Source organism: Cydia strobilella, chromosome 3, assembly GCF_947568885.1.
Source record: "Cydia strobilella chromosome 3, ilCydStro3.1, whole genome shotgun sequence".
NCBI classification, from domain to species: Eukaryota; Metazoa; Arthropoda; class Insecta; order Lepidoptera; family Tortricidae; genus Cydia; species Cydia strobilella.
The window spans coordinates 4,267,685-4,293,789 of record NC_086043.1 but is presented as its reverse complement, the minus strand read 5'-3'; the positions used below and the strand labels follow the sequence as shown (position 1 = coordinate 4,293,789).

The window sequence follows — 26,105 nt, the reverse complement described above, 5'->3', positions numbered from 1 at the left end:
TTCACACTGATCTTGAGCCCAAATCTGCGGCAAGACTCGTCGAAAGTGGACATGAGCTGCTGCATGCCCTCCGGGGACTCAGTCACAAAGCACAAGTCGTCTGCATACATAATTTCTGTGATCACTGCGTATGAGACCTTTGTGCGTGCTTTAAATCTGGCCAGGTTAAAAATGTTGCTGTCAGTGCGATAGCGGACGCGAACACCTTCGGAGCATGTCGATAAGACTTCTCGGACTACGACCGAAAAATACAAAGCGAACAGAGTGGGTGCTAGGACGCAACCTTGCTTCACCCCGCACGTAACGGGGAAGAAGTCCGATTGTTCATCGTCGATAGCCATGCAGCACTCCATATCGTCATGCAGGAGTCTAACCAGTCTTACAAACTTCTCCGTACATCCAAGCTTGCCCAGAACTACCCAGAGGGCTTCACGAGGCACGCTGTCAAATGCTTTCTCAAGGTCAACAAAACAGAGAAACAGTTGTCGACCTTGCTCTCTGCTTTTCTCTTGTAGTTGACGTACTGAGAATATAGCTTCACAGGTGCCTCGGTCTGGCCGGAAGCCAAACTGGGTTTCTGGGAGCAGCTTTTCCGATACATCCATAAGGCGGTTTAACAAAACTCTGGCAAAGACTTTCCCGGGGACCGATAACAGCGATATACCACGGTAAGAATTGCAATCAGAACGGTCGCCCTTGTTCTTGTATAATGTATACTTAGTCATCCTAACAAAGCAGTTATCTAAAAATAGCAGAAATAATTCTAGGTCGGAATACAAAACAACGTAAAACAAATCGCGTTACGTGCAAGTGCAATTCTACTGAACACACCAATTTCCGGTAAGTAGGGCGGGCCGAAACATTAATTGCTTTGATTACTAAGGACGTAGCACAGGTGTTACTCTAGTCTAGATTGTACTACCTTGTAAACGTTTAAAGTAATTCGCGTACCTAAATAGACTAATAAATTTAATTTCTTTGAAATAACTACATGTAAAAGAAGTAGCCTTGATTTAAACCCATGATATTGAGATTTGTTATGATCATTGTGTAAAAATGGTGATCCTATGAAAGGTATTACAAGATGCTCCATTTTTTTCCCCATGAATTTATGATCATTGATCAGCTTAAGTCATTGAAAGTCAGTTTAAACAACTTACTCTGGGAAATATATCACAAATACGATATTTCTAATTTTCTTCCAAAATCTCCTTTGGATCCGACTCACGATCAAATCTCAGAAATGTTCATGAATAAAAAGTTAAATCTATTTGTTTTATACCGTCGCTAACTTTGATGTTTATTCTACCCTGTTACATACTAAAACGCTAGGGCATTATATGACGTCATGTAGTTTATTCCTCACGACCGCCTAATAAAGAGGCGTCTGTATGTGCTTGCGTCTGGCGAGCTAAGTGTAACGGCCGCCCGATTAGGAACCAGGATCAGAGCCCAATATTGTCAATAGCCTGACTCACAAACTTGACCTAGATTATTTAGTATTCGTACTTTAGGCACTAATGAATTTTGGAAATGTACAGGTACAACCAGGCGCTAAATTGCATGGCCACTTTATGGGTGAATTAATTAATAACGGTCTAATTTTGCAGCTCGCCGTACATTACTTTGAAACTTTTTCATTAAAACTGAAGCATAAGCATATTTGAATTTTGAACTGTTAATAGGTTAAAGAGTCTACACATTTTGTGCTCTATTATGAATTTATGACTCCATTTGATCGCCATTTGAGGTTTTACACAGCTCAATTCCGCCTACAGTTTTTTTCTTTCCATTAACTTATAACACTAATTAATTAGATCCTGCTTTGATTAGAAATTGTAAAATAAGCTACACAAAAATGATACACGGCCATTTTTGTGTAGTGATCAAATCTTAAACAGACAACGAAATACATCCAGCAGCATATCAAGAAGCGAAAGCTATTACATATTCCATAATCCACCAAATTTTATTAATTCAGTGTCAGTAACTATACACAGGTGATACAAGTGCGTTGACCCGAGATGTGGGTCATTCGTACTGTTTGATCAATACAGATCAATGTCTTCCGATAAGGCGAGCCTTAACGACCACGGTGTCCATTTTACGGCTACTTTTATACCGTGTCATAATACTGATGGGCTATTATGTTCGGAAGTACATATGTATGAATTGGGATCTAGATTACAAGTCATAGTACTCGATGACATAGTTTCATTCAAAAGTATAATGTGACACCTACTTCAACAAATTATTTTTCATCACACTCGCTCAGTAAATGTGAAAAAGCGTTTTCCCTAGGGAATTATGAAGTTTCTAGTATTGTAATTAACAGTTTTTTTGTTTTGGTACTTCATTTTTGTATCGAAAAGTGTGATGAAAAACATTGTGTGTAACTCGGGGCGTAATAATATTGCACTCGAGTCTATAAATCGCTCCGGCAAACCGTCGCGATTTAACTATACTCTCGTTTGCAATATTTAACTTAAGCCCCATGTTGCACAATGTACTATAACTATCAGAGGATTGATGCCTTCGTAAGGTCGGTTACGAGAAGACAACACAAAGACAACGAATGGCTAAATAAAAAATTACCAATCGTTGAGTCAAGATTCTGCTTAATCTCAGCACATTTACATAAAGCCCGTGTGTCATTTTCATTTTACAAAGCAAACAATAAAGTGAGTTTAATATCTTGTGAGACGCAAACCGTTACGAGCTCCACATTAGGATAATCTTTGTGCTATATTAAGGACGACCGCATAGGACACAGGTATGATTCATGGACAACAAACGGAATCTTTGCTACTGCTAAAAATAATACGACGAACATATCTAAAGAAATATGCATAAGAAAGTAAAAATAAAAATTGACCTTGCAGAAAGTGCCTTTTAGAATCCATCTAAGATAACTTTGCACCGATTTGAATATAACAAAGTTAGGGAATGCTATTAAAAACGTCACATTTTCATGGAAATTTGATATTAATGATGACATTGCCACATTTTGTCATTGCAAATACAAAATTAGCTTGAACTATTGATTTTTTACGTCGGTACTATTAAAAATAAGTCAATTTTACATCGTGTACATAATTCTAGTGTTTACTATCATTCTAGTGTTGGCTTAGAGATCGTTTACAGCTGCAATACTTAGTTATAAATAGCAATATGTCTCGTACAGCACTTGCGTCTCATTTGTCGTGAAATGCAGGAACTATCTTATTAAAATATGCATATAAACTTACCTTTCGTGGGCACTGGGATGGATTGGTGAATGGATTGTCGAGTCATGTCCTAAAACAGAAAAATCATGTGAATAAAACAAAACACAAATACCACTTATAGATTACACAAAAAGCAACTTAAAACAGAACACAGCAGAGACTATCTTACTCAAGATACGATAAGAAGTAAAAGATAGAAAGTAAAATATTTACAAATAAATTATAAAAATCGACGGACTAACAAATTGACTAAAACACTTCCAAACAAATCGTGGCCAAGTTCAGACTAAAGACTAGCATCGCGTCTGAAATTAGCCACGAGTTCACTTCAATCTATAAACACTTCACATCGCTAATCGCTACTAACATTTCGAAGCAGTTTTTTAAAAAGCTGGGTACCATCGGGAAGGAAAAACGAATAAATTAACTGAAACACGTTACACTACATAAGTTACACTTTCGAAATTGTTCAAGCTCCGCGCGCGACCGTATGCGGGCATGCTACAGTAATAAGCATTTTTTTCTAAATGTTACGTAATTTGTAATGTAATAACAAAGAGGGCGCTGAAACATATGAAGCTGTTTAATGTTAGCATATGAAGACAAAGTAGCCTGCTATCAAGAAGATAGGTCCTCAACACCTTTCTTTTTCTGTCTCCTTTTGGATACCACAAAAGGGATATTATGGAATCTAAACAGATACGGGCAGGGAAAATCTTCAGTGGTTACAAACATAATATCCTTTTTATATGGCAAACTCTGTATATAATAAATGGTAAACGGGATTTGTCCCTGCCCGTTCAATTAATAACAAACAATTCAACGTATTTACTCGGTTAATTTGGTTATCGTTTTGAATATTATTATCTTCTTCACTTTTGATTATTTCTGACTACAGTAACTCGATATTCAAAGAACAAAGGAGTTTTAACTTTTGCATCTAAGAAATCGCGTGCAAAGCGCATGTCAGTTGTCCGTCATGCACTCTGTTAATTTTCTGGAAGGTCAACTTAGTATCAGAAGAATTTAATATAGAAGAATATATGTATATTGATCAAAAATAGGATATCCTGCATAATTCTGTGCAATTTCCGTGTTTAGAAAATGTAAAAGCCGCAATACCTATAATTTGCTAATTCAAAGAAAGAATGATAAGCCAAGTTATAGCTCATACAAATACAAAAGCAGTTGTTGTTAATTCGATTATGAACGCCAGTTTTATTCAACGTCTACTAGACAATAATTGTCCCGTCCCAAATTAGATTATAATCGGTAGCGACTAGTCAGCTACCCACTTAGCGATCGGTCGGTCAGAATTAACATTGACCACGCTAATTCCTGACCAGATGCGTTATTGGGTTATTAGGGTTAATTTGCACGTTTAATTTGTATAATAACGTTTCATTTTACGCTTGTTAACTAGGTTTAAATTTGACTGAGAACACCATACATTAAAGTACAATGATCTGTTAACAAACGAACGGTCCGTCAGTACGGAGAGAACTGTCAGAAAAGGAACAGTTATCGGTGTTTTTTACTGTGTTTAATTTTACGCTTGTTAACTACGTTTAAATTCGTCTATAATAAATTGATAATCAGTTTGCTACAAAATAAATAGTAAAACCAAATTTATTGATAAACAACGTCAGCAAAAAAAAACATTTATAAAATTCGATTTTATTTATATTAGATTTTGAGTTGATTCACGCTTTCATTTCACGCTTCTTATCTACGTTTTAATATAAAACCATTCGGTACAATGACAGCATAAGATAGATAGATAAATGATTTATTTGTGCAGCTGCAATTACACACAATATAAATTTACAAACACATCAGAGAAAAAAATACTAATTACTACTTACACTAACAAAGAAATAAAATTATAACGAAAATACCCTAATAAAAATGAAACAGAAATGGTGTAAAATTCTGTACAAACTGTGTGCGTTGCAGCAGGACAAAAGGGCATAAAACAATACCAGTGCAATTAAGTACAGTTACCACAAACGCTTCTATACAGTTGAATTCCAACAAGTTTGTGTAAGACGTAGGTTTGCGAACCGTATTACGAATGCATCTAGGCCAACTGCAGGATGCGCTAGTAATTTCCTCCTCTACTCAATCACCTGGGTGAAATGGGAATCCTTCGTTTTCCCTTCCAAGTTATAAATGAGGTTACTTGATGATCACAGGGTGTTAATATGAACTCATACATATTTGCCATTCATCATACATAGTAGTAGTAGTAAACACTTTATTGCACAAAACAACACACATACATTATGATGTATGGCAAATATGTATGAGTTCATATTAACACCCTGTAGTCAGTTAGTTATTTCCAGTTATTCGGAACTTTATATTCGATGGTAAATCACTTTACGAATTTCTAATAACGTTTAAGCTAGTTAACTAGTTTGAAAAACTTAGTACTACAGACAAATCGCAAGTACATTCGTCTTATTATAGGCAATTACGCAAACGATTCCTGAAATGTAATTGTCGAGAGAATTGCGATCCCATTAGGAGCAATTTACTTCCCGCCAGGAAACCTAATAATGCTCAGCCCCTTGGGCTTCAGGGGAACGATTTTTTACAACGAATCAGGCGATGAAATCAATTCTGTGACGTTACATTAGATTCCGTATCCCTTAAGACAGAATTGAGAACTGTATTAAATAAAAGCTAAATCAAACCACGAGCACAACTTTAAAAAAAACTGACCACTGACTGGCCGGATCGGATTTATTCGTTAGTGTGTTAATATTTTTAAATAAAAGAAAGATCAAGAATTGTTCAATAAAAAATACATGAATCGAAAAAGTTTTTTTGCTGACGGTTTGCTGTTTAGTTTCTCAAGAAAAACATAGATGGCGCTAGTCGTAAACATAAAGAACACAATCGTATTTTTATTTTTTTAAGTAAAACCATTTTGGAAGGTACCTTAATACAGTTAACGTTTCCACAAGTAGTGATTGTGTATCTTTGACATTTGTTATGCTTTGTATCCTTTTAGGTTATTGTAAAATAACACAACATAGGTCTCATTGAGGAAAAAGCTAGTAAACCAAATACGTCCGAAATCCTGGGATATTATTTCAATTACAATTCAATTAGGAATGTTTTCCCAGCTAACAACAGCCGGTCTCCTTTCAGATGGCGTCGACATTCATAAATCGAGGATGTTTTGAGCCCGTGCCAAACGAGGGACCAATATGGAGTGTTCATTAGACGTAGCATTGCATGATATATCGCTACCAATTCCGTGGGTTCTGTTATATATGAATGGACTGTTATATGACGCTTTAGAGATGTGTAAATATTGCGTATCTACAAAACAGCAAACTTTACAGGAGAAACTTAAAACGTTGTAACTATATTATTTTGAAGGCTATTTTTTCCTTTTTTTACACAGAAAGTATTGAATCGTGTGTTCTACAAGCGTTTATCAGGTAAAAAGGGAAAAAGTTGGCTCTAAAATAATAAAGTTACAATGCTGTAAGCTTCGCCTGTAATATTTGTTATTGTGTAGATTTGTATTTTTAAGCGGATTTACACTATCTCCGACGAAATGTCATAACAGGTATAAAAACTGACAGAAACTTAGTTTCCCATACAAAATTTGCAAGTTTTCCGAGATTTCCTTGTGAAAATTTTCATAATTTTGGAAACTTGCAGTCGGCATCGGCACATGAGTGATCTAGTTACTTACTTTATTATTGGGACAACACATTAGAATTTCGAATAACAAAAAAAATTAATAACACAATAAGCTGGGGCCTAGAATGCTCAAGCCTTATAGTTCGTTTTTTTAGCATTAGAAAGAGGGTAAGCGATCTTGACGGGTCTTTTTATTAAAGATCACTTTTGAAAAATAAATCACAGCAAATATGTTACAGCTATAATTCATATGCGATCTTTTACATTCTTTTGCTTTCATAAGTAATATAAACTATTTTTTTAAAAGCGTTTTTCCTTATTTTTCAATAAAAAGACACAGATTGTTCATCTTTTTTAAAGGAAAAATAAAACGAACTATCAATCGATAAATTGACATTTTCTAACTACACCCCCCTTCATGCTTAAAAACTAATAAGTATATATAATTATTTACATTTAAAGTTACGTCGGATATAATAATAATATATTGTATTAAGAAATGTCATACTTCTACTACAATTTTACGTTACTTTCTACCTATCGTCTACATAAAAATTGGGGAATAACTACGAGATTAGATAGTTCAAAATATTTAATTAATTAAAAACACTAAAAAGCATATTGAAAATGACGGTACACTGAAGAAAGCTAATCACTTTGAGCTAATATATTGGCTTTGTTTCATAGTCCATTATCTAGTATGAATCGCATTAGGGTATTAACAAGTTAGCATCATTTATCGTATACTTAATTACTAGACACGCCCTAACGTCAAGAACGGCTGCACACTGATAAAAAAAACCGGCCAAGTGCGAGTCGGACTCGCGCACGAAGGGTTCCGTACCATTACGGAAAAAAACAGCAAAAAAAATCACGTTTGTTGTATGGGAGCCCCATTTAAATATTTATATTATTCTGTTTTTAGTATTTGTTGTTATAGCGGCAACAGAAATACATCATCTGTGAAAATTTCAACTGTCTAGCTATCACGGTTCATGAGATACAGCCTGGTGACAGACAGACAAGACGGACAGACGGACGGACAGACGGACAGCGGAGTCTTAGTAATAGGGTCCCGTTTTTACCCTTTGGGTAAGGAACCCTAAAAAATGCTGAAAAAGAAAAGTATAAAGTACAATTTCCATTGGTGAAGACTTTTGTGCGTACCATTCTTAATCTTACATGCACACCTTCCACCTTAAAGACTTCGTGGTTCCTTTCAGAAGATTTGTGGAAGAATATAAATAATAAGTCCCCTAAATGCAACCATATTATGTATTTACGTGATCTGTTATATTGTGACTGTGCCATTATTCCTCCAACTAAAATGTATTACTAAGAAATGTACAATATTTACACGAGTACGTCAGTGATTATACGTTTTTGAAGAAACATTCGTTTTGGAATTGGTGTGGGAAGATGAATCAGCGCCGACATGATGTCATGCCATTAAAGAAGTGCAATTGTAAACAAAATTGTTACAAGTTAACCTTTAATGGTGATACCAAAGTGTAATATAAATTATAATTGCCTGAAATATTCACAATACAACTACGGAACAACCAATTGAGTTTTTGTCACGGCAGGGCGGTTGCATTGTGTGGCCAACATGACAATAACACAATCGATCAGAAACCAAAACAAGCTGTTCACTTGGTGTGCAAATCATAAATCGTGGAGCAACGTAAAGATAAAACAGTGTGTAGAAACAGTTTTCGGATCGAGTGAGAGAAACCTTCGTGATGGCATGAACTTTCGTATCTCTAAAATTTTTGGGATATTTTTTTTATTTATATAAGAGGAAATAGCGATATTCTGTGATTACTTAGTCAGGTTATAAATTGTGTCACAAAGATTATTACTGATAAAAATGTTATAGGTAGGGTAGGATAGGAAACAGTGGCTCGGAAAAAATAGCCGGGTAGAGTGGCTCACTCAACCTAATTCCAACATGATAGAGGCGTTATTTGGGCGATTGAGCCACTGTTCGAGCTGAGCCTCTGTTTCCTACCATATATATGGGTTGAAAGCTTATTTAATGCTGAATTACTAATTTGCTGTCCCAGTTTTACATAAGTCTATGCAATATTCAGATTTTTTTAATAAAAAAAAACATGCAAATAATACGCGGTCTTTTTTTGTGATTTTGATCCCTATTTTTTTAAATGATTGTATCTTACATAAAACAAAAGCTGGGTCTTTTATCTTTCTTTAGATATATAATTTAAGTGTATTAAACTGGGAAGATTGCAACTGTTCATGTTTTACCAAACTTACTCGATGGACTTGGATGGCAGTGAAAAATAAGCGTGTTGCTGAAAAGTACCCTAACTTTGAAGGGCAAAGCTGAAATACAGACTTGTTGGAGAACTAAATGCTGATAAAATAACGTTCTTATAAAGTAGTTTCATATAAATAAACAATTGTACCTATTTTATTAATGTGACACTGATTTTTACTCCCTTTGTGGAGTATATTTTCACAATACATCCGCGTATTTTTGTCTAAAGACAATCCCAAAGTAAACAAGTAGTAAAGAAAGTCGCGATCAAAATTATATTACGAACCTGATTATATTACGTTTTGATCAGTATAATACAAGCTTTCAAATCATGTCTTACTTTTTTTATTAAAGGCTTTGTATTACATTTTATCAGTCAAAACCTTTGTGACAGAACTTATGACCTAACTAAATATCATCGGATCAGTATTGAAAGACTACGAAATAATGCAAATTGCAAAATATTGAACGGCAATGTAACTCAGTGCTGGCTTTTAAAGGTGGAATTTTTGACAACATGATCGATATCGTGGGTATAAATTACCAGTCAAAAACACCAAAGTGTAAAGGGCCCTGACTTTTTCAAATGGATCATTAATACGGTTCAAGAACTTGCATGCGATACTCGTTACATTGCGGTGTTTGGAAGATTGATTGAATTCATTGTAGTCCGTATTTATGAAATGTATTGAATATTGTATGCAAATATTGTAAGCAAGAGATACGATAATTCACGACATAGGCGGTTCTCGTCCGGAGCCCGTGCTCGTCGTACCGTCCGTGAGTTGCGCACGGGCAGCGTGTGGCCGGAGTCACCGGCGCCCTCGCCTTCCGCGCCCGCCAGGAACCCGCCGTCGTCCGACGAGGAGCCCGATGCCTCCTTCAAGCATCAGTCAGAGGATTGGAGTCCGAACGATCGTAAGAGTACATCCACAGATGGGTGTTTAATAGCAACCGCGGCAGGATCGAGAGGGGAAAGATCTACGTACTCGCATTGTTCTTGTCTCTCACGCTTTTCTTCTCCCGCTGCCTTTCCTTGGAAAAACCACTTGTGAAGCAATTCTCAGCGCATGTTGCACAGAAACTATCCTGTAGACATACGCTGCTCGTTAATTTTTTGATCTAGACATAACATTTGGCTCACAGCGGGAGATGGAGAAAAGAGACACAGACAAAACGGAACAGCGAAAGTGCCCAGTCGATCGTGCGTAATTCTTTAGCGATACTTTTTTGCGAGCCTAATCTAATCTAGGCTTTCACGAGACCGATCGAACTCCGATCGAGAGTAAAACTTACAGGTTTATCCGTGGCGTCGTCTGACATGGTCATCGTATCGAATCTGCGGAACACTGGCGTCCCTAACGTTCCAGTCCGGATGGAAAGTGAAACTGTTCTACTAATAGGGCGATAGAAAATCGATGCGATCGAGCCGTGCGTCAGACAGCCGTACAAGTCGAAAGGTCGGGAATCAATCATCTGACCGACGGCCGGCACGCGACTAATGCATTGTTGTGGTAAACATCGACAGCCGCTACTTGTAAGTGTTTCGGTGTACATACAGACATCACGTGAATATTTTACGAGCTGCCTAATATATATAACACACAGTGATATTGATAAACAATTTATTTTTAAATAATAACGCATCACGTGTAAAATCTACGTTGCACTACCTGTTGTGAAATGCGGTTTGAAAGGCGTGCGCGTTGCCTTAGCAACAGTGGTAACTTTAAAAACTATCTAAGTTACAATTGCGTTAACTTTTTGCAATATAATATAGGATGATATGTTGTGTGCAATAAATAACTAATAAGCAAAAAGTTGTCGCACTGCAATAAGATGATCACCTGCCAGCTGATGATGTATGAGAACATATCTACATTGTTCTTGAGTTTCTATGACAGTCGTAATACTAGGTTCCGTGCATTGATGAGCGAATTTCACTTGTAATCGGGTAATTAACTTAATATTTTTTGGAATTTTGAAGTACTATGTACTAGGGTAGCAAACGTGGAAGGCACATTATGCTGTCCCGGGTTGAGGCGAAGGACTGTGCGTCGAATAGCAGCGTGCTTGTGGGCAAACAATGCGAGTGATCGCGGGTTGGTACGCGCTGAAGCGGCCAGCTAATCGATATCCATGGTGGATTCATGGTTCACCCACTAATGTGGGTTACCATCGATTACTCCAAAAATGTAAATATGCCAATTATCTGATAATAATACCCATGAATATAAACAATACTACATAATTACTCATATTAGCATATGCTTTATTAAAAGATGCAACATTACTAATAGGTACTACTAGTTTACTTAATACTCTAGTATATGAAGCAATCAGTCTACCATAAACTGCAAATTGAAGAAAGTAAGGTTGCTTCCATCGTTTCATCATCTGCACAGCCCTATACATATAAATGCATCATCATAAGATGATATAACTCCTACGTTAATAAATATTTCGAGGGTTTGGTAGTTATGATTAGTAGATGAAATTACTCGCGCGAAGTTGAGATGGTAAGCGTTAAGAGTAGGCGAGTAGTTCGGCAAGCGAGCGAGCGTGGTCATTGACTGAGCTGCGACACGGTTGAGTGGTACAAAGACCTGCCTCAATTTTACGGATCAGGGTCCATCCGGCATCCCTGCACGTGTGTAATATGACTAATATGCTAATACATACTTTACAAATAGAGCACAAATAATATTTTAAAATTAATAATCAGAACTTATTAATTTTTAATGAGACTATAGCAATAAAAATGAGTTAATCACAGAGGTTTTGCACACGTTTTATAGTAGATGTCCTAATTTTATGAAACATACGAAAAATGCAATCTTTCTTGAAACATTAGTTACTCTTAGCAAAGAAGCGGAAATCCTTTGTGACGCATTTGTTTCTTCTTAAAAGATCGGTCCTTTTACAGGAGTATATAGTTGTCGCTCTGTACAATTTTCTGGGGTCAGGGTAGTTTGCATACATGCGTAACGTGCGTCACACTGGCTTTTGGCTTTAAATTTTCTTAGTAAAAGTACCAGGAGAGCATAAGCTCCAAATAGCTTACCCGTGTAATTTTATTAGGCATAGGCTGTAGATGCGGCGTGTGCCTCGAGCCGGCCAGCTCCGGGTTGAGCGCGAGGATGGCATCGATCTCCACCTCCTTGCCCTTGGTTTCGCCGCGCTCGTACCACTCCACGGTGACCGAGCGCGTCTCCATGCTGACGCCAGACACAATGGCGGAGTGAATGCGGCCTGGAATTCACAGTTATCATGTGGTTAGAACAGAGATGAAGATGAATAAAAACAATTACAAATGGACTTGGTGGAATCAGGAAACAGAAATTTTGATCAAGCTCGTAAGGGGAAGAATAAGAAGAAAAGAAGATAACATAACTTAGCAACTTTAATTAAAAAAACATTGGTAAGACCATCATTTTTGACCACTATGAAACACTGTCATAAGTCAAAATAAAGGTAAAATAACAAAGATATTAGCTGCGTTATTACGTTTCTGTGAAACGGGTTCCATGAATCCATGGTTGGAGTTATTTGTATTAAAAATTGAAAATTTTATTATTAATAACCGTAAGGTATCCTCAGCTATTCTCAATGTATAGGTATTTCAACATACATGGAATATCGACACTATGGTAACAACAGTATCTGCGGTTAACTCTAAACCTCATTTACACAGCTGTTAGGTACATCGAGCACAATACTGCAATACAAGCATTACACTAACAACACCCACGTAGAATCTACTCATATGTCACCAATACAAACAATACATTATTACATTTAAACTGACGCTAAAGGTACGGAGAGCAGTGCCAAATATATGATATAATAAAAGGTTTAGCATGGAAGTAAATTTATGCAATTTTGTGCACAAACAGTTTTCAGTATAATCTATGTCACTGCATGAAGCGATGAAACCCAGCTTTTGTGCCAACCTATTCAAATGTATGCTAAAGGCAACGAGAGATTAAATGGCCCGCGGACGGGTTAAAACAAAGGCAAAGATTAGAGATACCGTTTATTTTTTTCTATGCACTGGCGAAGTGAGAAATGGTCTCTTCTTATGACATCGGCTAGACGCATATTCTGTATGACGTGCCAAATAGTTTACTTTTAAATAATATAATATATTCGTGTCATCGTATCATTTTCGTGTTTAATTTATACATAATGAATCTACTATGACAAATGTGAGTTATAGTTAACAAGAGGTTGAATTTGCCGGAATGACCAATAATAGCCGAGTGTAGAAACGTAAGTGTGCGTGTGTTAGGTATAAAATATCAGCCACCCAAGTGAAGACATAAACCGTGTTGGCTGGTAAGAAGTTCGCTTCCGCTAGATTTAATAAATACCCTGTGTGTAGTTCCTAATCCTAATAATATGCTTATACATCAAACTTTGGAGTGTGCCATATATTTTTATATTATGTCATGTCCTGACCGCAAGCAGCGACTAAGCCCAAGCTTAAACAGCTAATCTATTCAAACATGTGCAGTGCAAAGCCAAAAGGAAACTCCAGGGTATATGGACAGCCAAAAACAAAGACTGGGATATACCGCTTGACGTCTCTACGGAGGTGGCTGGAGTGAGATCGGCTAGACGCATTAAGTAAATGTGTTTAGACAGCAAGGCAGGAGTAGGGATGCGGGGAAAAGTTTAGGTGTTGATATTAAATGGAGCCAGACTGTTTTAATTCTAAAAATAACAGCTTGCCGCTTATAGGCTTTAGGTATAGGTACTTTTATTAAAGAGAACATTGCAATTTAAGAAAGGTACATAAATGTATTTAAATATTGGGACATCTGTTTGCCGATATTGTCCATGGCAGCAACCAAATGACTTTTTTATATATATAGCGATTCGTTAAAGTATCAAAATTTGCCAAATATACATGCACACTGCAAGTTTGGCACAGATCTTGAGCTTTTTAGAAGCAACAGAAGTCATTTATTAGTCGTTAAACCGCAAATCGATCGTAAAGTTCAAGAGGATGCCTGCCTCTGTCCCTATTTCATCATACATTGGCAGAAAATTGAAAACATATTCAGTTATATCAACTAATCGTGTTGCGCAGAGCTCAATCGTTTCCTGAGAATTCTTGACCGTGTTCAGTGATTAATGATCCATTATTAAGGTTGCCAGAATTTAGTGAAATATTATAATATAATAAATGTGAAAGATGTCTATATATTAGACTTTTTTACGTGTCGGAGGCAATAAAAATTCCGCTTTTAGCGTCAAAAAAGTTACACCTAACATAATTACGGGGTAAATTATAGTTAAGGTCGAGGTTCGAGGTATACTCGAAACATAAAACTGTGGTTACTGTGGGTGTGGTGGCTACGAATTATGAAAATCTTTCTACCTCGGGAAGAAAAACGTACTCGTAAAATGTTTCACATTCAGGACGGTACTGTGGAGTTGAGGTGATAGGTAACAAAGAAATAGCTCTCGACATTATTTTAGGCAACAAATAAATGCTATCTCGAACATAGAACACTCGTTTCTAGTTCTCTCCACTTCGCTTTTTTGTAGAAAACAGGCTACCTACTTCTGAATTAGTAGAAATAGGTATAAGTAGGTACACAAGCGAATATTATATTATTCGAGCATCGTGAAAGCGAGAACGATTGGGATGACACGGTGCTTTCTCGCGTATTGTTGTTGGGATAATGCGCTAGTTGGGGCGTACGACCTTATCACAATAGGAGCCTGGCACATACGCAAATCTCTATTAGATATGCAACACAAAACCATATCGCGATACATTTCACTTTTCATTCGTTTTTACGGTACTTTCGGCTGCAATGTAACAAAACGTTCGTTAGAAAAGAAAACATAAATTACACTACACATACACAAGATTAATGCTACTTCCCCAGTTGCCCCACGTTTTCATGCTCGTAAGGTAAACTACGAAAGTATGAACTAGAAACATATGAAGTCATTCTTTAGGGCTCCACACCCAAAGGGTAAAGACGGGACCCTATTACTAAGACTCTACTGTCTGTCTGTCGCGTCAGACTCAGAGTCGAGGTTAAGTATGTTGTTCTTGTTGGTTGTTGATCGACAATCAGCACCCAGCATATCCTATAGCTTTACAAGATTAGGTACAGCTACTGGTAGCGTTAAAAACTAGTATTAAGACGAAAATGGACGTCGAATTTCCATCTAAACGTAGTTCCCATTTTGCTATATAAATTATTGAAAATATCTCGAAACAATTCGATGTATATCAACCACAGCTACTTATCCTTCTATCCAGCTTTCCTGTTAATGAATGTAGGTACTAGGTAACTACACCATAATTAGTGATTGAGACATTTATACAAAACATTCCAAAAGCAAATTTTTCCAATAACCTACATGTCATACAAAATAGCTGGCCTTTGACTAAGATTAATGCGTTACTGTTCGGCTACCGTATGAATACGAAAGGTTCCCATCATTGTGCGCGTCAAAAGGCATCCATTTCAAGCAGCGGCACGCTTTCAGTGACTCACGGCAATATCACCTCTGCCTTTTACGTTATTTGAAAGTTCAACTTTTCTGCGCTTTTGGTGAATATTGGCTCTAGTTATTACACAAGAGAAAATAAATGCAGCTTACAGCATCCAAAAACTTACATTTCTAGGTTTATTGGAAAATTACACACATAATTTTTCAAACATCATCTTGTTTTCTGTTTCAAAATAAGGGGTTACGCTAACAAATATCGTTATCTGATTACAGTTCCTAATGGATATCTGCCCTAGATCTTGACTCAACATTATTTTTAGGGCTCACGAAACTGCTCACGTTTTATTGAGAGTTCGTAAATTTAACCTTTCCCTACGTGTCCCCCTCCAAAAACCCCAATTGTCTCGAGAAACCGAGATATACGCACGCTAACCCGACCGTGCGGAAGGTCGGCGACCTTGCCCTCGCCCGTTATAATTAGGAGTTCCTCAGGGTGCTCTGCCATTGTTAGAACTTTTAATTCTTCGCTCAAAACCATCATTATGAAAAGGGTTGACTTGTTAAATATGCATAGAATTTATAACGAGCCTCAAATGTCAATCCAGAGGCAGGTCCTTCCCAGCGGATGTACACAATTAGCACAGCTTCAAAAGGAAACTCATCTACGTCAGTCTAATTTAAGCGGGCGTCACACTTTAGACTTCACAACATTGTAACCATGTGTGCAATGTGCATACATTGTAGACCCACTGTGTACGTGGTAGGTAGATACTGCTTTGCAGCTATCGAATACATAGTTGCCATGGTTACGCTCCGTGACCGACCCAACGAAAGTGTATCGAACTGCCTAAAACGAGCAAAAAGCGAAGGCAGAACATGTAAAAAAGGTACGCTCAACGTTCTAAAAGGCACTCCGAATAGAGTCGTGACAGCTAATCAACACAATAAAGAAGTTGTTTGGCTGGTTCAATAACCAAAAACTATGAAAGTAGTTCAGTTGTTGACAAGCGCCCAACTAAACTAAAAACAGAGCCGGCACGTAGTCATGACTTTAGATAACAACTTTGAAATTAGAGTAGGTAATCAATACCGCCTTCTAAAATAAATCTTTTCATGAAACTTTTGGAGGTCAGAAGTGAAATCTGAATGATTAAACATTAATTCCAATGTTCTTCGTGTTAAAAATAGACGCAAAATACTAGAATTACGTAAATATCCGGGCATAAAACTTATCTTGAGGGTTAATCCGAGCAATAAGCACAGTTTATCGGTGACAACCAATACATGGCCAACTGCCAATATGTAACCATGTCTACCAGATTAACGTGAGCTTTAACAACTTGACAGCCTTCAAACAACCGAGGATCACAATATATTGGCTTATTGTTGAGCCTGTTACAGTTTCATTTGGTCGCGTGCTGTGCGTGTCATTGACCTGTTAACGCATCGCAGTGAGCTAATTATAATTTGGCTGCGTTTCCTCGTGAGCTCATAGGCTCATGCAAGGTGCCGGGATGGCGAGGTGCTATTAACACTATGCATATCCATACTCTCTCCACGCTCACCTACATCGAAGGTGCAATTTGCTAGTACATAATTATAACTCACTAGTTCAAAGTGTAGGCCATCAAGCTCAATTACATTTTTTGTATGTTGTGTGCTAGTTACAGCTTTAAAACCGTTGTCCATAACACAAATAGTTAGCAGGCTTGGCGAAATATATTGCAGAAACAAGTGTCTACACTATTTATAGTAATGATGACCTAATTTCCATGAGTACACAGCATATATGTTAATGCGTACGGACGGATAGTCGGCTCGTTGAAAGCATATAGCTATGTTGATGATGTTATTAAGCAAGTGCAAGAAGTGCGAGACATCTATCGATTAGTCGGTGAATAAAAGAAAAGAAAACTAGTTCGCATCGCTGTTCCCACGGCATCACAGTGAGAGAACAACGATTACTAGTTGCAATGCATCAACATCAACTTAACTATACCTTTGCGTTTACGCGGAGTTACGGTATGAGTTACATCGCACACCTATCACAACTTTGAATGATATAAATATATACTTGCCTTTATAGAGCAATCATTACATAATAAAGTTTCATTTGAAGCCGAATGCTTAATGGCTTAAATAGAAAATTCATAATTAATTCAAAGTTTAAGTGAAAATAAACAGTAGACAGATTTATTCTCACAAAATGTCTATAGCTTGAAGATTAGAAGGTTCAGTTATACTCCGGGTGACATAAGGGTCAGAAATGTCACTAAGATATAAGGCTAGGACGAAGGTCAAATTCGTGAAATGCCGACTTAGGCCAATGTTGCTTTCCATACAAAGCACAACCCTAATATGGTTAAAGAAATAAAACTATGAAAACGGGTCAAACGTTGACCACGAACGCTGTAAAGGGTTCGAAACGTCAGAATGTATTATAAATTCAATATACGCGATATAATCCGTTTTCATAGTTTTATTTCATGGTTAAAGAACCATTACAGGTTTCCGAGTATCTGTATGTGAATTTCGGCGATGCTATACTGGACATGTTTTTAGATTCTACACGTAGTTTATTCGAAGTATTGAGTCTACAAAATGTTCCTCAAAAATAAACTACTTAATAAATAAAAATCCCCTGAGGACAAGATCAAACTACAAAGTGAATGAAAGTTTATACAGTAGAACCCGCTTATTAAGACGATTCTGAGGAGACTACCAAAAAAGCGTCTTAAACGGGAAATCATATTAACATGAAAAAAAAAAGCTAGTACTATTTCATGTCATTTGTTTATTTAGAATGGAAGACACAACAAAGATTATAGGTAAATCAACAATAGGGTTCTTAAAATAATTTTACCTACATAATTGTAGTATTTTGTGAGATAAATAAAATCTGTTTATGTCGGTATTAAATAACAATAATTTCCGTTTTACTCAAAGTATTTGGATGCATTTGCTATAACAAAATTTTCAATATAATTTAATTTAGGATCGCGTCTTCGCGACGCCTGACTCAGGCGGCCTGAGAATTTGACAAAATTGGACGTCTTTCCTCCTGTTCATGAGCTTCAGGGCTACAAACTTATCTGGACAGGCGGAATGCGGCGCCAGAATCGCGTCCCCTTGCGTAATATTAGTACGACCTAGTTAGTCCTTATTTTTTTCACCCGCATACATAAGTTGGTAACATTGTACGACGATGTAATAAAGTCTGTGAAGCCATTTCAGATAGTGGAAAATAGCGGCAAATTAAAAAAAAATTGGCGCGAAGGGTAATCGTCCCATAGAAAACTTGAATTTTGCGCCTTTTCCTACTGACAAAGTTGTTTGACCGGCTATATATAATAATAATATAATTTAAGATGGCGTATTAATCGGGACGCGAGTCGCATTAACCGTGAAAAAATGTATGAAAACAGGCCTAAAGTTGCAGGGACCGGCGTAAAACGGCGTATTATGCCGAAAATCATATATTCAGCGGGTTCTACTGTAATTAAATAAGATTTATATTTTCTAAGCATTGGAATGGGAAATGTACGAGACCATCGCCCAGTTCGTTGCTTTCAAATAAGTAAAATTGTCCAACATGATTGAATCTCATTCGCGGCTTCCCCGGCAAAGTTCGCTAGGAGAGTGTAAAGTAAAAGTAGGTGCAGCCGTAATGAGGCAGCTCGCATAGTGATTTCGCAAAACGCCGCGACCGTGGCCCACATAAAAAAACAATTGCCGAGCGCTTTAATACATTATTATTATGTGATTCGTGTTCCGGTCGGTAGCTCCTTACAGAAAGTCACATATGGATGAATTTCCGACTGCCTGTATAAAAAGAAATGCAGAAACATGATGTTTGAAAGAGATAGGTATAATGTCGGGGACATAGGTAAGGTACTTATAATGAGTGCATATTACATATCTAGTATGCCTATCGCTACTATTGTATTTTCTTCCTTTTTTCGGTAACAACAACTAAAGATTATAATCATAATCTCTTAATACCCGAGATGCAGGCAGCCACAGTGTGAAAAACTGTCAAATCCAATAAAAATTGTCCTTTACTATATCTTCTTGTTTTGGTAATAGCTTATCTTAAATTATTAAAGTATGTTTTAGTCTCAAACAGTAAATTACGGTTAAAAAAAAAACATTTAAGGTTAATTTTAACAAATTGATACGATCTTACATGAAACAAAGCCAAGGGTAACTGGTCAATCAAAACGCACACTGAATCTGAACAAATTAACGCATATGTTGTCACGTAATGAGTTTGACATTTCATCGCCGAGGCCAATGATCTTATATGTCAGGCCGTTATCCCATTGAATGATTTGAAAGAGTTTGAAATAAAGGAAGAAAAAAGATACATTTCGATGAAAACGCTCGTTAACAGCTGGGCCGATTTAAAAACAAACACTTAGCTAAAGAAGAGCTACAAATAGCATCAAAGGAGTCGAGCAATAAGGAAGCATTTTCGAAAAATAGTCCAGTTTTCAGCTATTTGCTAGTCATGTGTGACGAAATAGTTATTTGTGCAACAAGAGAGGAAAGTTGGTTTTTCTTGCGAGTGTTTATTTTGAGTCCCGAGAAAGCGAAAGATTCTATAATTGAATCACGAGCGAAGCGAGTGATTCTAAGGTAGAATCTTGAGCGTAGCGAGGGACTCAAAAACACGAGATGTAAAATAACTTTGCTCTCGTGTTGCACACATAATTTTTCACCTCAGTAGTGAGAACATATTAAAGGTTAAAATGTATTTTGAATTACACAGAATAAACAGAAAAAAAAAGTATTATAATATGTACGATACGATACGATACGGGACGGGACCGGACGGGACCGGACCGGACCGTACCGTACCGGACCGGACCGGACCGTACCGTACCGTACGGTACCGTACCGTGCCGTAGCGTAGCGTAGCGTACCGTACCGTACCGTAACGTACCATACCATTAAAAAAAGTAATAAAAGTATGAAGTTCATGGCCTTCACTAAATTAAAAAGCTACATTGTTTCACTCCCTGGAGTGAGGAAAGTCGCACTTTCCTCACTCCAGGGAGTGACGAAAGTAGGCTTGTTCGAGCTGCTGAGGTGAAAATTATATTTCCAACTTAGTAAAAACCAGGTTCAGTGCAGTCCAACCGTTTCAATTGAAAAAAAGGTTTGTGATAAGTTTAGTTTCAACGCACATAAGCTATTTTGATAATACAAAAGTGTGGTTGGTCGTTGTGAGTCAGCGATCCGGCCGTAACCGGCTAGACGAGCGGCGCCCGCGCACCGAGCATTGCGTGCCGAGTGCAGCGCCGTGATTGTAGCGTGGTTAACGTTGCAGGAGACTGTCGAGTCCACAGAAATAAATATACCATAGAAGACGTAAATAAATGCATCTACTTCGCGTGTCCGAACCCCGACCAAGCGTCGAGGTTGAACGTCGCTCTTTACAGTCCACGCGCGTCAGTTGTTGCAGCCGGACGTCCGTGAAAACTGAAAACTTAAAAAATGCTTCGTTGCATGATAATTAACTGCAACAGCCCAAAAATTGCGAGCACCCAAAGGCAAGAACATATTTCCTATCACAGATAAGTAATTTTAAAATTACATTATGCGTACATTTTGTATGAAAAAGTCGGCACGCTTGGTTTCAATACAAATCGTGGTATTTGCGTCATCTAGCGTATATATTAAATTTCTGGTCGAGTCGAATCTAATGATATTTTTACCGTTATTCAAACTTTGACGAATCACCGTATCAGATACTTACTGAAAAAGTGTTTTGTTTTGTCTCTTTTTAACCTGTACAAATGTATGCAGATATAGGATGTAGATGAGTACAGTTAGGACCAACAATAAAAACCTTCATTCTTCACCAGTGTTTATTTGGTTTCCTTCGCAGAATGGAAGACCATGACAGTATTTTTACGCGACATCCATTTAGTTTGAAAGAAGTAATTTTGCACCCTTAAAGAGATCACATTATGGCTTATGGTGTTTTTCTATCATCAAGCGAGAAAGGCGACGTAAGAATTCATGCATAAGGATTTATTCCGCTGTCTGTTTGTCTTTGGGACCGACACCATGTCGCCTTACTTGGTCAATCAATTAAAATGCAAAAACATATTTAATCAAACCTGACGCACAGTATTAACTATTCAGGTCACCGTATCTTTATAATCAAAGAAGAGATAGCATTTTGCTATCAGAATCAAAAGATAATGAGGTAGCAATTAGCATCGTTAAATTTTTTAACTACCTAAATGCAAACGCATTCACTTTCCATTAGATAATTTCATTTCTTGTAATATTTTTACAAAAATAAAACTGTCAATTTACTTTCACTTTAAAACGGACGGACGATGCTGCAGAGGAAATAACGCATGACAGAAAATGTGATGCGGACCTAGATAACTCCTATCCAAACATTCTGAGAGCCCTGTGTCTCAGATCTGAACGATCAATCATAACATCTCTCTAAGCTCTAAGTCATACACAACTCAACGCGCATCCGGTATATCAATGATAAAATGAACTTGCAGAATGTTGACTCTTTTTTACCTTATCAAATCTATATCAAACAATTCCTCATATACTTCACGCTGCAGCTACAAATGCTAAAATTGGCAAATACAATAATAACGAAACGAAATAACACTCATTAAAGACCGCATCATCGATATCACTCGGTGACGCGAAAAAAATATGGCGTCTAGTATCTGTCCAATAGATTTATGAACGCTTTCTGAGCATTTCTTATCCGGAGATGCCGAAGCGATACGTTCGTGATACTTGACCTGGCAGTATACATTCGATTGATTAACTGCACCCACACGACTGAGAAATTCCTTAGATCATAAATCATATCGCTGCATTTTAACCGTATGACGTTTGTTTATTTGCACTGACTTGTAACATGTTTTGTTATATTATAGCTTTGAGTATTGGAATATATTATATATCAATATAATGCATGCTGAGCATTCGATTCCTTATTTACTAGAATCACTTTTTGTATTTTGATTCTAAAGTCATTCTGTATTTCATAGTATGTACCACGAAACATTACTAAGTAATTGCTGAATTGCCGAATAACAGAGAAGACTATTTACAATATTATGACGAGTATATTCTAGTTTCTGCTGCGTATAAGTAGTTCGGTGACATCAAACTTATGGAATTTGATATATTCATTCAAAAATAATGATACCTGCTGGCCAGCCACAGCCTACTAAGCGTGGGCATATGTTATGATGAACTTTCTGTAAGGACCCATTGAGTACCTTATTGATTTTGACTATGTTTTGGACTTTGACATTCGGCCTGCAATGTCCAAATTCAACATGGCTGAACATACAGAACCTAAGAAAACTTAAGGCTAATTTAATAAATAAAGTAGCAAACGACGCCAATTTATTTAGCTTTGCCAGTCCAGTTCGAGGACTGAGAGCGAATGACATCACAACCACCAACTAAAGTCAAAGTGGAATATAAACGTTCGTCCCTCGAGAGTCTATAAGACATTTTGATAATGATCTGGTATGTAGACGGAACCATGCGGCCGCCCACGGTCGCCCACGGCACGAGGCTTGCAAAACCCTGGACAGTTCTAAAAGCTTCGATGTCCACCTCTTCCTATACAAACCAGTGCAAGGGTGAACACGAGATACGTAAGAACTAAGCGTGATTGGAGATCACTGCTACTGGATAGCTTGAGGCAAAAGCTCAGTAAGCGCGGGAAATAACAGCCCTATGCAGACATGGTGTGTCTAAACTAAATGAAAACTAACTAGGACTGAGTTTAGTTGAAACTTCAGGAATAAAACTTATATGACCCATTTTAAATAGCATTGTACTTAACAAATGGTGTTTTTTAACCAGTAAGTACATTTAAACATTCGTAGTAAGTAATCAAAAGCTACTCGCTTTAAACTTGTAAGATAAAAATATCTAAGAAAAAGTAAAGAGATTGAATTTTTGGACTCTCGCACTTGAGTGACTACATGAATTAAGATTTAAGACAGTACTTTTTTACTACTACGTATATTTAATTTTTGTTGTTTATTTACTGATAGGCGTACTACAAAACCACGAAAGCATTTATTCGTAGCCAAGTTGTTTATTCCTAATACATCGTAACGTAACTAGGTACTTAATTGTAAAAAAACAAGGATGTGTGGTGTGTCGTGTTTAAGCACACAAAAAAATCTGATGAATCTAATGAATGAGCACAGATATAGGCACCGCAAAACAGGTGTTGCTAATATATTACTAGATGCGATAGCTCAACTAAATTATTAATAACCTTGGTCACTATAGGAAATCTATAACAGCGACTGGCTTAGTAGCGTAGGTGTAGAACATAAATCAGATAAGTTTGATCTATTTTATTGGCTTCGGATATACAGACTTGACAAAACACTCAACATTGTTAATCATTGAATTTAAAATGGAAAGTGGACTTTAGTTTCAAAATCAGCTAGAAGATTGCACAACGTGAGATTTGGAAACACTTAATTAGGCAGTCACCTAATATAGATTTTACCATATGAATAGCCACTACTAGGAGGAGTGGTAAATTCCAAAATTGCCAGTAAGCTAAATGTATACATCTACACACGTACGTAAGTTAAGACTGGAATTGCGATATAGGTGAGTTATGATATGAATGCAATCGCTAGAAGCAGTGTTTCCAATAACAATTTATCAGGCTATATATCATTTCCAATTTAACGACAATTAGAACCTCATTCTAACTGTTTGTAAGATTATCAAACCGAATTTAAACGAATCGGTCCAAGCTGTTTTATTTTATCTTATATGTTTACAAACTAACAGCACATGATATATTTATTTATATAAATATCTTATCTAATGTAACATGCTTGGGAAAACCGGTAATAAAACCATCCTAACAAGACGAGGAGTGATTCAACGTCGCTAAATAGAACGACAAAGATGAACAATTCGATAATTGGTCGCGCAAACGGCTTCAGTCAATTGAGGATAACGACTTGTGTCGACGAACTGCTCTATACGTGGCAGTAGATTACATACGGCACTTCGGATATAGTTAGATTGCGCTTTCAGAGTAACTACGCGAGTTTTCGCTTACAAAAGAAGGAGGGGTTTGAGCTAAATCTCAAGAGACCTCACCAGAGACGTCGGTGGAGGCGAAAAATACCAAACCAAATAAGGCTGTATCGGATAAAATGGACGTCCCTAACATATTACCCATAATAACCCATAACAAACCTGGGTAAAGTGATATACTAGTAGCCTATATTGTAATTTGTATGTCAGTAGATTCTTCATACAAACATAACCATTTTCTGCCTTAGTAAGTTCACTATGTATTGAGTCAATTATAAGATACGTTTATGTTAAAACATAAGGCAAAGGCGCTTAGACAATGGCGGCCAAAGATTTGAAAATGATGCCATTTAAAAATTTAACTCCTCGAGCTCTCTCTTACTTAGCTTATTTTAAATTTATTGCAGACCAATCAATGAAACGGAAATTAATTGTCAATATTCGAAAAGGACAGGTAGCAAACGCTTCAGACAGGACCCGCTTTAAGATCTATAAATGTGCCATTTTCAACCAAAAGGTACCACATTGTCGCTTGTCAATAAGGTTGATTTCAAATTGAAGCTATATGGAAATAGCGCCTAATTGCCAACCGACAATAAGTACCCTTTTGATTGAGAATGGCACAAATATTAAAAGAATACGAAAGTGTTAGATATTCAACTAACATAAATGAATTTTCTAGTAGCGTCGAAAGGGTATTGTAACTCTTACCAAAAAAACTCTGCCATAATGCTAATACAACACTTAAATATGTAAAAAAAAGAATTCTAAAATAGATACAAGTGTCTTTAAACATGATAGGTCTGTAATGGTGTGCTGACGTGGACTTGCGAGTTACCGAATGGTTAAACCGAGCGTGGGTGTTCAAGGCTCTTCTTAAAGATTTATTTGTTGTATGTAACCATCTCTATTGATTAAATATTAAGGGCCAGTTGCACCAACCACATTTGACAGGCTGATCAACATCACTCAGCAGTGAACTATGAAACTTCCCATACAATAAAATTAACGGACGTTTTAACGGTGACAGGCGATTTGGTGCAACTAGCACTAAGCTCTAAAACGACATACAAATCTCTCAATATCTTACTATAAAAATATCTCGGTTCTGTAAACATAAAAGAAATAAAGGCAAGATCATTATTGGTACCTTACCTGTCTAACGACGCGACGTGAAGAATAATTTTCTTAAATGAATACTACAAACAGGGGATGGCAACTAAGCCACAAGAAAGATATAGACACTACCATCTTGGAGAAATCGCTGACTTTTACCTACCACAACACAAGAAATCACGTTCAAGACAATGTTGTCTAGTTGTACGAATTGTCACTGTTGTTTTTGGAATATTATCACTAAAAGAAATACC

The 26,105-nt window shown here is 37.0% G+C and overlaps 2 protein-coding genes across 6 annotated transcripts in view; one reads left to right on the top strand and one right to left on the bottom strand.

Moving 5' to 3' along the window:
• The window catches only part of LOC134755685 (5-demethoxyubiquinone hydroxylase, mitochondrial), a 194,536-nt gene that overhangs the window by 104,020 nt on the left and 64,411 nt on the right, over positions 1-26,105 (top strand). The window lies entirely within an intron of this gene.
• Positions 1-26,105, bottom strand: part of LOC134755641 (kinesin-like protein Klp10A) — a 73,697-nt gene that overhangs the window by 33,521 nt on the left and 14,071 nt on the right. For 3 of the 5 annotated variants that reach the window (XM_063692161.1, XM_063692163.1, XM_063692165.1), the window contains exons 2-3: positions 12,236-12,423; positions 3,249-3,297 (exon numbers count right to left, since the gene is read on the bottom strand). In XM_063692161.1, coding sequence (XP_063548231.1) covers positions 3,249-3,297; positions 12,236-12,423 — 237 coding nt within the window. Of the gene's footprint in view, positions 1-3,248; positions 3,298-9,946; positions 10,052-10,467; positions 10,709-12,235; positions 12,424-26,105 lie in introns of those variants that run through there. The other 2 variants (XM_063692160.1, XM_063692162.1) reach the window with 2 other exon arrangements.